Source organism: Myxine glutinosa, chromosome 4 (genome assembly GCF_964187855.1).
Source record: "Myxine glutinosa chromosome 4, kmMyxGlut1.1, whole genome shotgun sequence".
Taxonomy (NCBI): domain Eukaryota; kingdom Metazoa; phylum Chordata; class Myxini; order Myxiniformes; family Myxinidae; genus Myxine; species Myxine glutinosa.
The window spans coordinates 50,550,478-50,566,074 of NC_136264.1; the positions used below are offsets into that span (position 1 = coordinate 50,550,478).

The following is a 15,597-nucleotide window of genomic DNA, read 5'->3' on the forward strand; positions in this document are numbered from 1 at the left end:
AAATAGTAGTCATTCATAATTGTTTGCAAAGGAAGCAGCGATGTAAGCAAGCATGCAGCTCACAACCAAAACATTAATTTTGAAAACTTGGAGAGATCGGCTCTTTCCGTTACAAAACCAAGCATTCTTTGGAAATAAAATTATCATCTCGTCACCACAAATTAATCTTTTGGGGGACAAAGGGAAAGGTTTGTTGTTTGATTTAAATTGCTCCAGAGAATATGGAAATACACTGTTTAGTTTATTTGTCTCCATGACGACCTTTCCTGGTTTGAAGTGGGCTACGAAGCAGTTGGTACAGCCATTACCACAGAGGTTTTGTGCATGTTTACCGTGTTCCCGTATAAAAGCGAGGCATTTTAACACACGGTGCGTTTCCAAGAGCTTGGAGAACAATGGGATAGAATTGCGTTTAAACCATGAGATGGCCAAAAAGAAGGTGCATTTGATCATCAGGCAATTTTACACTGCACATTGGTCAAGGTCATCAAGACAAAAAAAAAAAATACTGACAGACTCGGTAATCAGCAATGCAAATTCAGGCGTTTGCAAAAATCCATGTTGTGCAGAGGGTAAGTTCAGAGGGTTTTGGATGCGTGTTCAGTCCGTGGTTGAACATTCAATACATGCGGCTAACATGGATGGTTCTGAGGCGGTATGTATGCAGTGTGGGTCCACAATAAGTGCAACACATTTCCATGGGCCATCTGGAACACATTTCCAAAATTGCAGTCCAATGAACTCGTAAAGCAAGGTGGGAGTGTGGGGAGGGGTCAGGGGTCAGGGGGAGGGAGGGTATATGCATATATGTGTGTGCGTATATACAAACACACACACACACACACACACACACACACACACACACACACACACACACACACACACACACACACAATTCAGCTCATGACAGGAATCGTTCAACATGAAAATGCAGGTGTAAAAAATTCAAGCAATAATGTGTAGCGATTGGCTGGTTTTGAGGGTTTAAGGCCCGAGAGGAATGGAGATTCCATACTGCCAAGGCTGTGCAGAAGCAGTGATGTCTGACATGGGGGACACAGGCACCCATGAGGTCATGGACTACACATGAAGCTTGCCAGCAATGGTCATTACCACCTTGAGAACGGGCATGAAAGTGGAGATTTCACTGAAATTGCTGCTCGAGACAACCTGCATGTGCACCGCAAGACCCTGCGCATACTCGCGGCTCTCTGCGCGGTGTGCAATCTCGTGGAGTCCAGCCAAGATATTGGCAGAAAGCTGCAAATATCAAGCAAGTGTGAGGAGGGGAGCTCAGCTGGTCGTACCTACCTGATTTTCAAACTGAGAGGCCGTTCAAAAATTACGTAACGCTTGAGAGAGAGGAGGGGGTGGTGGGGTTGTCTTCAAGCATTATGTAATAAAGTATCTTAGGTTCTTAGGTGGTGTCTTTTGAAGTGTTAAGGAGTGTTACAGGGGGGTGGTGACTGTCAGATTTGAGCAAAAAACAAAAAGCGTTACGTAATTTTTGAACGGCCACTAAGGAGCATTTTGTTGAGCAACCTTGTGAAAAACTCACAGCACTTCAACTGTACCTTGCCAACTCAGAGGCCGAATAAAAAAAATAAATGTTGGAATGTAATTTGGCCAAGGATTTTTCAAGGAAGGATAAAATATTGCTTACTTAAGTTTTCATCAGCATGACCATTTACAGAGGTAAATCATTAATTAAAAATTAAAAAACTTGATCAAATTAAAGAAGCACATTCAATACTTTCAATAGATCTTTTCATCTCAAAATTTTGGCAATTCCCTTGATACCAAGCTAAGAGCACTCACTGAATGTTCCCGGAGTATATCATAGAGAAACTCCAACCTCTTGTTAGCATCGTCCAGCTTCCTCTTTGTTTGCTGTGGACAAAAAAGCACAGTTAACAAATCAGAGATGCTTCATCAAGCAAATAATGGCGAATAGAGTGAAAGACGTGCATGGCGTTCCTACTGGGTCAGAGGCGGCACTGAGGCAGCGCTGAACGAGTCCGTCAAATGCAACGCGAAGTGAAGCATGCTCCTCTGGGATAGGCCGTTTCTCTATCTTCGCCGGTGGCTGTACTTGTGCTGGCTACAAGAGTATAGATGTCATAGGGGAAAGTTGGGTGGAAGAGGAAAAACAGAAAGAAAAGGGGAAAAAAGGCAATATCAGGTGGCTGAATAAACTGTTCTCAATGGTTTGACAAGAGTGGAGAAGGTGTTGGCCCGATCCAATATGGTTGCTCTCTTGTATCACCATAGCAAAGGAAAGTGCAACAGCCAATAGCAATGCTCTTAAATGATTACCGTATTTTCACGCAAATAACCCACGGGCTACACGTTAAATTAGTTCCAATAATTCTAACTGTGGTGTATACTCGTGTGTGGGTTATAGGGTATTTCACTCACCATATGGTGTGTGCCAACCAGAGGGGGTCAAGTTAAATTATCAAGGAGATACAAAAAGAGGCACTTTTTTTTTTGCAAGTTTAATTGGAATATATATATATATATATATATATATATATATATATATATATATATATATATATATATATATATATATATATATATATATATATATATATATATATATATATATATACTAGCGGGGTCACCCGTGGGAATCCCACGGGCATGGATGTGTGTGACATTTCGACATATTGAGTTATATGCTGCACATTCATTTTTACAAAATGGTTACTGGCAAGTCATCAGATCCAGAAATGGTGTGAATTTAGTTATTTCACATAATATGTGACCCCTCACTCCTCTCCACCTGACACTCTCCTCTCTCCACCTAGCACTCCTCTCCTCTCCAAACCCTCACATCCCTCTCCTTTCCAATCCCTCACCTCTCCAATCCCTCACACTCCTCTCCTCTGCAATCCTTCACACGCCTCTCCAATCGCGCCTCACACTCCTCTCCAATCGCGCCTCACACTCCTCTCCAATCGCGCCTCACACTCCTCTCCAATCGTGCCTCACACTCCTCTCCAATCGTGCCTCACACTCCCCTCCAATCACTCCTCTCCAATCGTGCCTCACACTCCTCTCCAATCACGCCTCACACTCCTCTCCAATCGTGACTCACACTCCTCTCCAATCGCGCCTCACACTCCTCTCCAATCGCGCCTCACTCGCCTCTCCAATCGGCTTTCCCCGTCTCGTTTCTCTCCTTTTTCTCCCGTCTCGTTCTTTTTCTTGCTCCAAATCGGCCCGTCGGAATCGGAAATCGGCCCGTCTCGCCCGTCGGCCCGTCGGAATCGGAAATCGGCCCGTCTTGCTTTTGTGCTTGTGCGTAAATAAATTGTGTTCATGACACCATTTCTGGTGTTGGGCTAGCGGCTAGGGTGCCGGCTTAGGATCCTGGGTTCGAATCTCGGTCGATCGCCGAATTAATGCCAGGGGGGTTGACTCAGCCTGTCATCCTTCCGAGGTCGGCTAATTGAGTACCAGTTCACTGGTAATTCCCTGTTTGTCGTTGAAGGCGGCAAAAAGGGTTGGCGTCAGGAAGGGCATCCGGCCGTAAAACATTGCTTCAAAAAGGGGACAAAAAAACAACAACTACCACGGTCCCCGAAAAGGCCAACCCCCGCTTTGCGGGGAAAAATGGCCTCTAAACGGTGGTTTTTACACCATTTCTGGATCTGATGACTTGCCAGTAACCATTTTGTAAAAATGAATGTGCAGCATCTAACTCAATATGTCGAAATGTCACACACATCCATGCCCGTGGGATTCCCACGGGTGACCCCGCAAGTTTGCATTGACGTTCGTCGATGGACTCGTTCGCCCGTCTCATTCGTTTTCTTGCTGCATCCTGTTCAAGTCTGCGTTCTTCATCGATCGTCTCATTCATTTTGGAAATAGAAGTTTCCACGCAGCGCATGAATTGTCACGATCCTCAAGAGGAATTTGTCTCGTAATCATCAAATGATAAATGGCAAGTAAATTATATTGTGGAAAATTAAAGATTTCAAATAAACCTATTTAAAGTGTATTCGCACATAACTAATTTTAAAAAACGAAGAAATATCTCTCGGTAATTTCCTGAAACATATTTTACTTCCGGCTAATAATGTTGAATTAAATAAAAACGAAGAAATATATGTCGGCATCATTGTTGACGTTTTTGTGACGACTGTCATCAAACGAAAAAGTAATATATCTTAACGGAAAAGCAAAAGCGAATTTTTAATATATATCGACACGTTGCCGTCGGTGTCATGTTGGGCGGTGTATGATACACCATGACGCGATTTTTAAAAATATATCTCTGCATTTTCCCGCGTGTGTGCAATGTTCTCAATTATTGCTGACACCGAGTCCAAAACCATCGATAAAAATGAAATCATATGGTGAGTTAGATTGGAGATAAAGGCGTGAGAGAGACTCAATGGCCTTGAAGTTGAAGTTACAGGCGTTTGAGAATTCATTTCGTTCTATAAACGGCAACTTTCATTGGATTTCCTTCCCGTTTTTTTTCAACCGAGTCGAAAACTATGTTAGCGACTGTGAAAAATGAAATGATATATCGAATTTTTAATATGTATCCACACGTTGCCGTCGGTGTCATGTTAGGCGGTGTATGATACACCATGACGCGATTTTAAAAAATATATCTGCATTTTCCCGCGTGTGTGGAATGTTCTCAATTATTGCTGACACCGACTCTAAAACCATCGATAAAAATGAAATCATATGGTGAGTTAGATTGGAGATAAAGGCGTGAGAGAGACTCAATGGCCTTGAAGTTACAGGCATTTGAGAATTCATTTCGTTCTATAAACGGCAACTTTCATCGGATTTTCTTCTCGTTTTTTTTCAACCGAGTCTAAAACTATGTTAGCGACTGTGAAAAATGAAATGATATATCGAATTTAAAATAGATATCGACACATTGCCGTCGGTGTCATGTTGGGCGGTGTATGATACACCATGACGCGATTTTAAAAAATATATCTCTGCATTTTCCCGCGTGTGTGGAATGTTTGTGGAAAATTAAAGATTTCAAATAAACCTATTTAAAGTGTATGCGCACATAACTAATAAAAAAAACGAAGAAATATCTCTCGGTAATTTCCTGAAACATATTTTACTTCCGGCTAATATGTTGAATGAAATAAAAACGAAGAAATATATGTCGGCATCATTGTTGACGTTTTTGTGACGACTATCATCAAACGAAATAGTAATATATCATAACGGAAAAGCAAAAGCGAATTTTTAATAGCGGTGTCATGTTGGGCGATGTATGATACACCATGACGCGATTTTAAAAAATATATCTCTGCATTTTCCCGCGTGTGTGGATTGTTCTCAATTATTGCTGACACCGAGTCTAAAAGTAAAACCATCGATAAAAATGAAATCATATGGTGAGTTAGATTGGAGATAAAGGCGTGAGAGAGACTCAATGGCCTTGAAGTTACAGGCCTTTGAGAATTCATTTCGTTCTATAAACGGCAACTTTCATCGGATTTTCTTCCCGTTTTTTTTCAACCGAGTCTAAAACTATGTTAGCGACTGTGAAAAATGAAATGATTTATCGAATTTGATTTGAAATAAAACTGGGGGAGAGCAAGACACCACGGGCCTACAAAACAGGACTCAAAGCTATGCGAGTTAATAAAATGGTGGATATTTGTTTATAGCCACTCCCAGAATGGGTGGAGCTATGGGTGGAGCTACTCTGCAAACCGAGTAAGCCACACCCCGGACAGACACCCAACAGATAGACAGACAGACAGACAGACAGAATCATCTACGGCTATTATAATATAGATATAATTTTTATCTCTATATTATAAAAGAAAGTTTTTATTTGTTTGTTTGTCTGCAGGCACTAATCTCCTGAACGGTGAAAGATAGGAGGAAACCTCTGAAACAAAAAATGTCGGGACGGGCCCGGGGAAGGTTATAGGCTAGTTGGCGAGGCCGGTCGAGGCCGAGTTGGCCGGGCTGGGCCCATTTCGCAATTAAAAGCTGAGCTGAATTATAGTACGTAGTCAATCTTCTACGGCCGCGAGTAAAAGCTGAATCATAGTAGTAAATTCATTCAAAAAGAACCCGGGCAACGCCGGGAGCATTCGGCTAGTATATGTATGTATGTATGTATGTATGTATGTATCCCCTACTAATATATATATATATATATATATATATATATATATATATATATATATATATATATATATATATCTCCAAAGCTATTTAAGGAACTAGTAAATTGGCTTCGGTAAAGCCCACAAAGTCCTTGTCTTCCATGTTATTTTGAAACTGCTTGGAGTCGGCAGGTGGGGAGTGCTTTCAGTTATCAAGTTTATTGTAGAGCACTTGCCAAGTGGCTTAAGCACTCAAGCACAGACAGAGTCCAAAGGGAGGTTTTACCAGATTTACCCACTCTCCGCCGAACCCCCAAGTGCTGGGTATACCAGGGGCTGTGTTATTTGCGTAAAAATACGGGTGTCTTATATTACATCACCACATGCTTATTCAGTTTCCCAGCTAGCCAAAGCAAGATTTAAAGGTGCTAACACACCAATTCACCTGCATAAAAGGCTCAGCAGGAGCACCAGGTGGGGTCTGGCTTGGCTCATGGGGTACCCTGGATTGAGCTTGCAAACTTTGTGACTCCATTGGCAATGGGGTCATGAAGGGGGCTGGAGGAGTGAAGTTGCTGGGCAGCTGAGGGCAAAAATGAAAAGTTGAAAGCTGACATCACGATGGATGCTGAGTACAAGGAAGGAGGAGTCATCAATAAATTACATTGAAGTAAAACTTTTTATTTTGGTTCTGATACTGTATTCACGAAAGAACGAACGAACACGTGCACACACGCATAGTTCTTTCATGTCTGTTCCTCACAAATCTAATCATTTATTGAACAGTAATGGTCATTCCTATAGCATTGTATGAAACATAGGGGTAATACCCCTGGGCACTCACCTGGTAGAATAAAGCAGTATACTTCACTGACGAAAGGTATTTTAAACCGTATCATTGCATTTTTAACCAATTTCAATGGTTGCTCTAGAAGACAGGGCAGCCTGTACAATCATACTGACGTAATCATAGGACGGTAAACAAAAAAACAAAACAAAAAAAAACTATTTTGGGGGGGGGGGGGGACCCCCGCTCCCCCCCCCCCCACTCCCCAATGACTACCATAGACCCGGATTTTTTTAATGCCGTGAACTTTGGTACATCGTGGGTGGTGAAGGTTGTGGTCAAGTTTCATCGTAATTGTGTGTAGCTTCTGAGAAAAAAGCAAATACCTATTTTTGGGGGGGGACCCCTGACCCCCCCCCCCCGCCCCAGTAGACCCCTCGGGGCCCGATTTAAAAAAAACTCCATAAACAAACTTTGGTACATCACAGGTGATGAAGGTCGTGGTCAAGTTTCATCGAAATAGTGTGTGTAGTTCCGGATGAAAAAGGAAATTCCTATTTTGGGGGGTCAAACCTGGATCCAATTTGACCCCGATCTTTCTTAATGCCGTGAAGAAACTTCAGTCACAACATACCAAATATCATTTGTGTCACGTTTCGTCACAATCCCATCAGTGGTTTCGGAGAAGAAGTTGCAAGTGTATACGGACTGACGACGCGCCATCACATAAGCTCCCCGGAACGTCGTTGCAGGTTTGCTAAAAATGAAACGATGTTGCAAACTATGGGATGTTGCAAACTATAGGATGGTGCAAACTATAGGATGGTGCAAACTATAGGATGGTGCAACCTATAAGATGTTGCAAACTATAGGATGGTGCAAACTATAAGATGGTGCAAATTATAGGATGGTGCAAACTATAGGATGGTGCAAACTACAGGATGGTGCAAAAAAAAGATGTTGCAAAGACATCCAATAAAGATATATTGACCGCATCAAAATCTGTGCTCATTGTGGGAATCAAGGGGGAGAAGGTGGGGGAGGGTGGGGGGGGGGGGAGCTGGGGAGTGGTGTTTGACCCCCCAACATAGGTATTTGCTCTTTTCTTCAAAACTACACACACATTTTGGTGAAACTTGACCACAAGCTTCATATCTGATGCCTAACAAAGGTGCATTGACTGAATCAACATCTGCGCTCATTTTGGGGGTCTACGGGGTGTTTTGACCTCCCCAAAATAGTTATTTGCTCTCTTCTCCTAAACTACATATAAGATTTTGATGATACTTGGCCACAAGCCTCATATCTGATGCCTAACGAAGGTGTATTGACCATCAAAATCTGCGCTCATTTAGGGGGTCTGTTCACGGCATTAAAAACTAGCAGGGTCTGAGGGGCTCTGTGGGGGGTTTGAGTGACTGTTGTTGCTCCTGATCCAGGTGAGCTTCAGGACCCGTGTTCCTATTTTTATTGCATTTAACTAATCCTGTTTTGTGTCATATTGTGACATTGAAAACACTTGTTTTAATCTGTTAATTGCAGCTTCCTGGGTTAACATATTGTTATGTCGGGTGGGGTAGTGATATGTAGAAGCCAGATAGATCTGTGTAGGTAGGTGCTTCATCTGTCGCGGTAAGGAATCTACCTTGTAATAAGTTCTGTGTGTTTAGGCGTTTTGTCGGGTAAGAGTATACTTGTGAGCATACCAGGATGTTCGAGTGATAAGTAGCGTAGGGATTAAAGAATAAAGCCCCTGTACGTCTCACCTAGTCAGCCAAACCTTTGTCCCATATGGCAATGCACACCTGTAGACACTTAGTTAGGATCTCCTTAGTGCAACATTAAATGGCTCCCTTCCCTGACAGTAACTTTGAAAGACGAAAAGGCAAGGAAACTAGACCGGGGCACCGCCGATGACGGCCGCCACCAATTACACCTCCGACAGGCCTAACCACATCGAGTGCCACGCGCTATCACCAGCTGCACCTACGAGCTATCACCACGCTACACGCTACGTGCTATCACCACGCTACAGTCCTGTGATTGGTCGGCGCGCTGGGCGCGAACCTCCAGCCAACGAGTGCGAGAGGCGCAAAGCTGGAAGGTTCGGTGGAAGTTGCTGGTTGGTAGCGCGCTAAGGCTGACGTCACCGAAAAGGTTATTTAAGGGCGCCCCGAACGCCATTTGCTCTCTTGGTGCTTGGACATTTTCTCTTGTCTCTTCTTCGTCTTGCGCAGCCCGAGTTGCATGAGTCATAGCCCGAGTGGAGTTCGCTTGCTTCTTGCACGTTTGCTTCGGGAGAGCTGACTGGGACGTGGCAGGCCGATCATGTGCGAAGATCGACCTCGCTTGGAGCCGCTAGCCTGCGTTGGACACGCGGTGCTTTTCCTGCTTTGGGGCCTCGTGTGCGAACGGAGTGGGCATTGGCTCGGGCCTTCGCGTTGCTGTGGTGCTGGAGCGAGGGGCCTCATGGTGTGCGGCGGAGCTTGGGGACGCAAGACGATAGACTAGATAAGGCCACATCCGCAGAACATTTTACAATTACATAACAGACGTTTTTCTTTTTATTAATTCATATTCCTGTGTCTCGTTTCTGATATCTGTGTGTGGGGACGTCCCGATTAGGATATGTATTACCGTGCTTTTCCCTGTCCCGATTTTCTTTGCAATAAACCCTTGTATTATTTCTCCATCCCCTGTTAAACCTGTGCCCGGTTGAATTAATTTCCTTGCAGGATCGAAGCTGCGGTCGGCGCACAAGGTAAGCTTTTTGCGCAGCTTCCATTTTCATTCTTCCTCCCGTGCGACATAGTAAAATCCGTGTTTGGTTGTTGCCTCCGAATAAACCGTTTAGGCCTATCCACGACCTTCTGGTGTTAACCGGAGTCGCACGACAATATTCTTGATTAGCTGTTTTAACCTATTGATAAGCTCTGTGCTGTGTTTAATGGCTGACTGTTCACCTGATTATTACCTCCACCACCGAAGATGGATGGAGGTTATGTTTTCACCCCTGTCTGTCTGTGTGTTTGTTTGCCTGTCTGTGAACACGATATCTCAAAAAGTTGTGGACGGATTCAGACGAAATTTGGTGGAGAGGTAGCGTATGTGACAGGAAGAAATGATGAAATTTTGGTGAAGAACCAGATTTGGATCCGGTTAGTATAATTTTTTAAGTGATTCTTCACCATTGGGAGGTGGGGCGAAAAATGATAGAAAGCAGGATATCTCAAAGATTTGGACGGATTCGGACAGAACTTGGTGGAGAGGTTGGGTGTGTGACAAGGAAGAATTTATTCAATTTTGGTGAAGATTCAAAGCCGGATCAGGAGCAGAGAATGTTTTTAAGTGATTATTCACTATTGATCGAGAGGGCTAAAACCGACATGTAGCACGATATCTCAAAAACTTATGGACAGATTTGGACGAAACTTGGTGGACACGTTGGTTGTGTTACAAGACCGAATCGATTTGATTTGGTTCAGGTCCGAATCCAGACCCGGCCTATCAGTGGGATATAAAACAAACTGTTCAGTCTGGTGGAGGTATGTCAGGTATGTACCTCCAGTGTCATTTAACTATTGTTTGGAAATATAAGTGCATCAAAGTATTGGTGCACAAACGGAATCAAATAATCACAATTGCCCTGTGCTGTGTAGCCTAGTGCCAGCAGAGTCGCATCTCTCACTAGGGCATTCTGTGGAGTTTACCTCTGGCGGGACCTGGTCTGACCCCTTAGGGCAAAACCAGTCTCCATTACAAGATCATATAATATACATGCTGGAAATGGTGGAATAAAGTTCACAAGTCAGGGAACAGTGACCCCACTAATATCTAAGACAGCTAGCGATGTGAAGGACCATCTGGAGGGGTGACAGGAAAGCATCACCCTACAAATATGCAGGCTTGAGGCACGATGCTGCAGCCGAGGAAAACCTGGTGCAGACATACTCTCGCTACACCTCAATCTATATGGGGGAAAAAGCCACAAGCAGTTCCACACAGCGGGGTATCAAAACCTCTATATGTGTTGATTCATAATGATTAAACCCAAAATCGCTTCACAAACATCTTTTGAAGTAAGTTGAAACCTAGAATGGAAAAGCAGGAGCCAATGACAGTTGGTTTGCAGTATTGCATGATATAAAAGGTGGCCACAAACTGTTAAAAGGCTGCCGTGGTGTAAACAAAAGCGAGAAGAAGAGCCATTGGTGGTGTGATCATCAGGAATCAAAGGACCAAAGGCAAACTAAAACAAACAAGCAGCAAAATAATGTTTGGCTGGAGAGTCATTACTTTGCTCTAACCTTATTGCGCCTTTTGCCAGGATGTAACGAAGGTGGGTCATTCCAGCCATCTCGCAGCCCTGCAGGCATGGCATTTTATTGTCGCACATCATACAGCCTTTTCCCATCCATCATTAAGGAAAAATATCTATTCATATATCTGAACAAACACGTGAACTCACCACACTACTGCATAAGTGTGTCGTGCAATAACAATGCAGAATCATAGTCAGTTATCCAGTTACCTGTTGGAGGGGGGCAACATGGTACCGGAGCCCCTGGAGTAAAAACTTGGGGTCCGGATAGAGAAGTGGGCGGAGGGTTGTTTGTGGGGAAAGGGGAAGGGCTGAAGCCTTGAAGGTTAAGGCCTGGATAGCCAGAGGTAGCTGAAGAAGGAAGGATGGAGGCAGGAGCAAGAGGGTAAGCCATAGTGCCCTGAGGAATGTTTGCAGGCTGGCTAAATGCTGGAAAGAAGGGAGAAGATGTTAAAATTTGCCACGTGCATTATGTGTACGAGTACAAGTTAGTTTTGTTATCTTTTAGGGAAGCAAATCACAGGCACCTTTCACAAGTCTGTGTCAAATGCTTGGAAATCATAGTTAGATGACATATATTAATATGAATCAAGGAGACACAAAATGTATTTCATAAGGGTCATTTAAATATTCCGTATGCATTAGGGAAGCAAAAGGGCAGGGGGAGGGGGTGAGGGGAATAGGTGCCATTTTGCATACTGTCATGTTCAGGGCGATTAACACCACCTACGAACAGATGGACCAAACAGGCATCAACTCCCTCAGACTATGTTCAATTTATGGCGATATTATGCTCACTCAGACCTGAGAAAAGACACGAGGCTCCTTAAAGCTTTTAAAACCAAATGGGTTTATTTCTTAAACACAACAAAATAACTGGAGAACATTGACTCGACGGGGGAATTTGATGGCGCGATGAAAGGTTAATCAATAAGTAACTATTTACATTGAAGTAAAATCAATCTAAGGCACCTCATACCGGACACAAGCACAGACAGGGGAAAGGGATGAAACCGGGTGACTTGTCTCTCTCTGGTGGTAATGGGGAAAGGGAGGATGGGCGTGGAGCAGGTGATGAGGTGGTGATGGGTAGGACAATGGAAGAGGTGACGAGAAGACGATCAGGACGATGAACAGGCAAGCAGGCAGATGATCACATGCACAGGGCAAAGACAGGCAGGCAGGACAACCTCCTTTAAGCTCTCTTTACTCCCAATTCTCCTCAGATCTCCCTCAGTAACAGCGATCTATCCAGCACACCGAACCCACCCAATACAGGCTCCTCTCCCTCCTCAGATCTCTCGCAATCCCTGCCCACCGTTATCAGCTCCTCCCTCTTCTCCTCAGAACCAGTGCAATCCTCTTGCACCTTTTGTCAGCTCCTCGCTTGTCTCCCTTGACAACCTTCTGCCCCTCGAGGCATTGGGCTCCATCCTTTTCGTCTCGCTCCATCCTTTTCATGAGACGATCATTGCTCCGTCCCCCTCTCTCCTTGCCTGGCAGAGTCCCATTGCCATCTGCCTCGCTCTTCTCTGCTCTTAGAATCGTCACCCGGTGCACCCAGTAGATGTGTACAGGAAGGTTTGTACACACATGTATTTCACTTAATCCCTCACTATTTATTAGAAAGCACCACCTTCCATATGGTGCACATCCAAACAGACAATCCTTAAGCTGACATATCCCAAATTACATTGAGATTGGCTACCTACTCGCACATGGACCACGCTACTCTACACAGTTCTATGTGGTCTAAGACAATCTCTAACCCCCTCCCCCTCCCCACAATAAATGTAACACAGATGGGGATAGGTGCCATTATGCATACTTAATATGTAAATGAACCCTTTTACAAAGTTCTAAGGGAAGTGCAGTGTCTGGAAAAGTTCCAGCTTGTAAGTAGTGGGGAAGAAGACTTCATAAAATGGAAACAGAAGAAAGCAATGTAAACGAAAAACTCAGATGAACCTCAAAATTTGTTATATATCATGCAAGGTAACACCGCAACTTGCTATTTATTTCACTACCAAGAAACAAACAAAAGATAGCATGTGGTAAAAGAGAAAAGAAAAAAAAATCACCTGGCATATTGGATTGATGGGAGTAGCCAATAGTGGCTCCCCGTGAGTACATGTTGACCCCGGATTGCACTGGCGGGATCGATGGTGGATGAGCAGCTGCAGGTGGCTGAGGGATGAAGAAGTTCGCAGGAGGTGGTGTTGGCATGGTTGAGCCTGGCAAGAGAAGAAAGGAAAATATAAAACTTTACCTTCTTCATGTGGGAAAAACACAAATGAAAATCAATATTCTGTCCCGTATTGACATCAGTTCACCTTGAGGAGTGCTTGGAAAGGGTGGTTGCTGCATTGGTGTCGGGCCGACGTTTCTTGGCAACTGTGGAACAAAAAGGGGTGAAGAAACACTGGAAGTTGAAGTCTGAATGCTGCATGGAGCTGCAGGTGTCTGCAAAAGACAAAATATGTTTAAAAAAAAACAAAAAAAAAAACAGGCTATATATATTGAAGGATGAAGGTCATCTGTGCTTATGGAAAAACAAACAAAAAAAAAACGAGACACAAGACCACACCTTCTGTACCTGGTACATGTTTGGCCTTTCCTGCTGTGCAGGGTGTGTGGAACCAGCCTGGTATGTTTTTCTTCTGGATACCTCAAAGTGTGGAAACGGAAAAGGTGGGGTAGGCTGCCCAGCTACCGCTTCTCCTTGCGCATGAAACAGCCGGTCACGCAGCTCCAAAATTGAGGGCTGTCAAAATTGTTTTTTCAAAAAACACAAAATGAACTCTTGAGCAGCAGCTAAGTAATAGGGATGCGTTTCAGAAAAGAAACCACAACATACAAAATAAACTGGTAACAATACATTCCAATTTTATTCCCATTCACAATTGTATATTTTGACTTCTTGCAGAAAAAAATTGAATCAGCAAAAGAAAAGTGACACAAAGCTGAAGCTGCCAAAGTGATTTGTTTACAATCTAATGCTGTAACAAAACATGTGGGCAAAATGTAGCATCACACAGTACATGGGGGCATTTCACACATGTTTTTCAACGACTGTATCAGCAAAAGGTCGCCATTTTTTGGATTTTCATTTTAGTGACCGTGTTGTTAATAACATGGAAGCTAACTTTGTAACACTTTGGGTACCCAATGTAAAATCTGTACACACACGCCCAAGAAGTACCTCATTCAGGGTTTCTGGTAAGTAGTCCATGGCTGCGCTAAGCTGTCCTTGAGCTGCCAATAAGCCTGCATAGCGAGCAAGCTTCTCAGCCATAGAAAATCCTTCCACAACCCCTCCAGATCCATAGAGGAATTCAAGTGACTTTTGGAGAATTATCACTTTCTCCACCAGATCCTGAGAGGTTTAAAAATGAGATGGGACAAGGGGCAGAGACACACAAACATCGATTTTTTTTTAATGAATGGGGGTGATTATGAGTCAGAACTTTCTTTTTAATAATGCAACATTTTCTTCCTTTCAGAAAAGCCCACTCTCCCCCATTTCGATATACAGTATAAATAGCCCTTGTGGGACAAAACTGTTTTATATAACGTTGGTTATTTCTTAGTACAGTATTTGTTTAATATAAGCGTGATGTACTATTCGTGCAATAGATATGCGTTGTGTATGTAATAGATAGATAGATGGTTTGTCTTCTCTGCCATCCTTTTTTTTTCTGGCCCCCACCAAACCTTTAGCTATGTTTTATGTTGTTTTCCCAAAATCTGTCCTTTTCAGAAACAAAAGAAGTGCTCGCAAAACCTGGCAACGAGCAAATGGTAGTTTAATGATAAGAGCTGTTTAAACCGCTTTAGACCATGCTCGTGACCAACGGTTTTCTCGGTCAAATTATGTAGGTCACGGGAATCTATTGGTGCTTCACCCAGCTAACTCCGTGGTCCTACGATCATTGCAACATTGCAAACAGGTCCGGGAACTTATTCGGGATCATGGAATTGGTTGGCAGTTGTGGTCGTTTTGACATGGCCATGGATTCCGTGGCTTAACAATATATATAGAGGGGGGGATCCATAGCTAGACCATGGCAAGTGTAGAATGGCCTGTGTGTTTCAAGTAGCATTTAGATTGCCATGTAACACTGTAACAGTGACCTGTCAGGTTAAGTTGTTACTTGCATGTGACACTGAGGCAGAATATGTAATTTATAGACAGGTTAGACCTTAATTTGTGGGTGTGAACACATCATGTGGTAGGTGGGGCTGGTAGGTGAGAACACCTGTGTGAGGCAGGCCTAGTAGGTGAGAATTTCTCATGGGAGCAACACAACTGTCTGGTCATCACGATCTGTCTGGGCATTGTGTGTCAGCCATGGTGGCATAAGGTGCTGTGG

General features: G+C 43.6%; 1 protein-coding gene across 1 annotated transcript in view; it reads right to left on the reverse strand.

The window, feature by feature from the left end:
• Positions 1 to 224: 224 nt before the first annotated feature.
• LOC137415474 (SEC31 homolog A, COPII component) overlaps positions 225 to 15,597 on the reverse strand; it is a 62,497-nt gene continuing 47,124 nt past the window's right edge. Inside the window, 10 exon segments of the mRNA XM_068101066.2 lie at positions 225 to 1,260; positions 1,819 to 1,890; positions 1,982 to 2,101; positions 6,562 to 6,699; positions 11,211 to 11,269; positions 11,435 to 11,653; positions 13,306 to 13,458; positions 13,558 to 13,618; positions 13,821 to 13,988; positions 14,427 to 14,600. Of these exon segments, the coding sequence (XP_067957167.2) occupies positions 1,081 to 1,260; positions 1,819 to 1,890; positions 1,982 to 2,101; positions 6,562 to 6,699; positions 11,211 to 11,269; positions 11,435 to 11,653; positions 13,306 to 13,458; positions 13,558 to 13,618; positions 13,821 to 13,988; positions 14,427 to 14,600 (1,344 nt within the window). The 3' untranslated portion in view covers positions 225 to 1,080.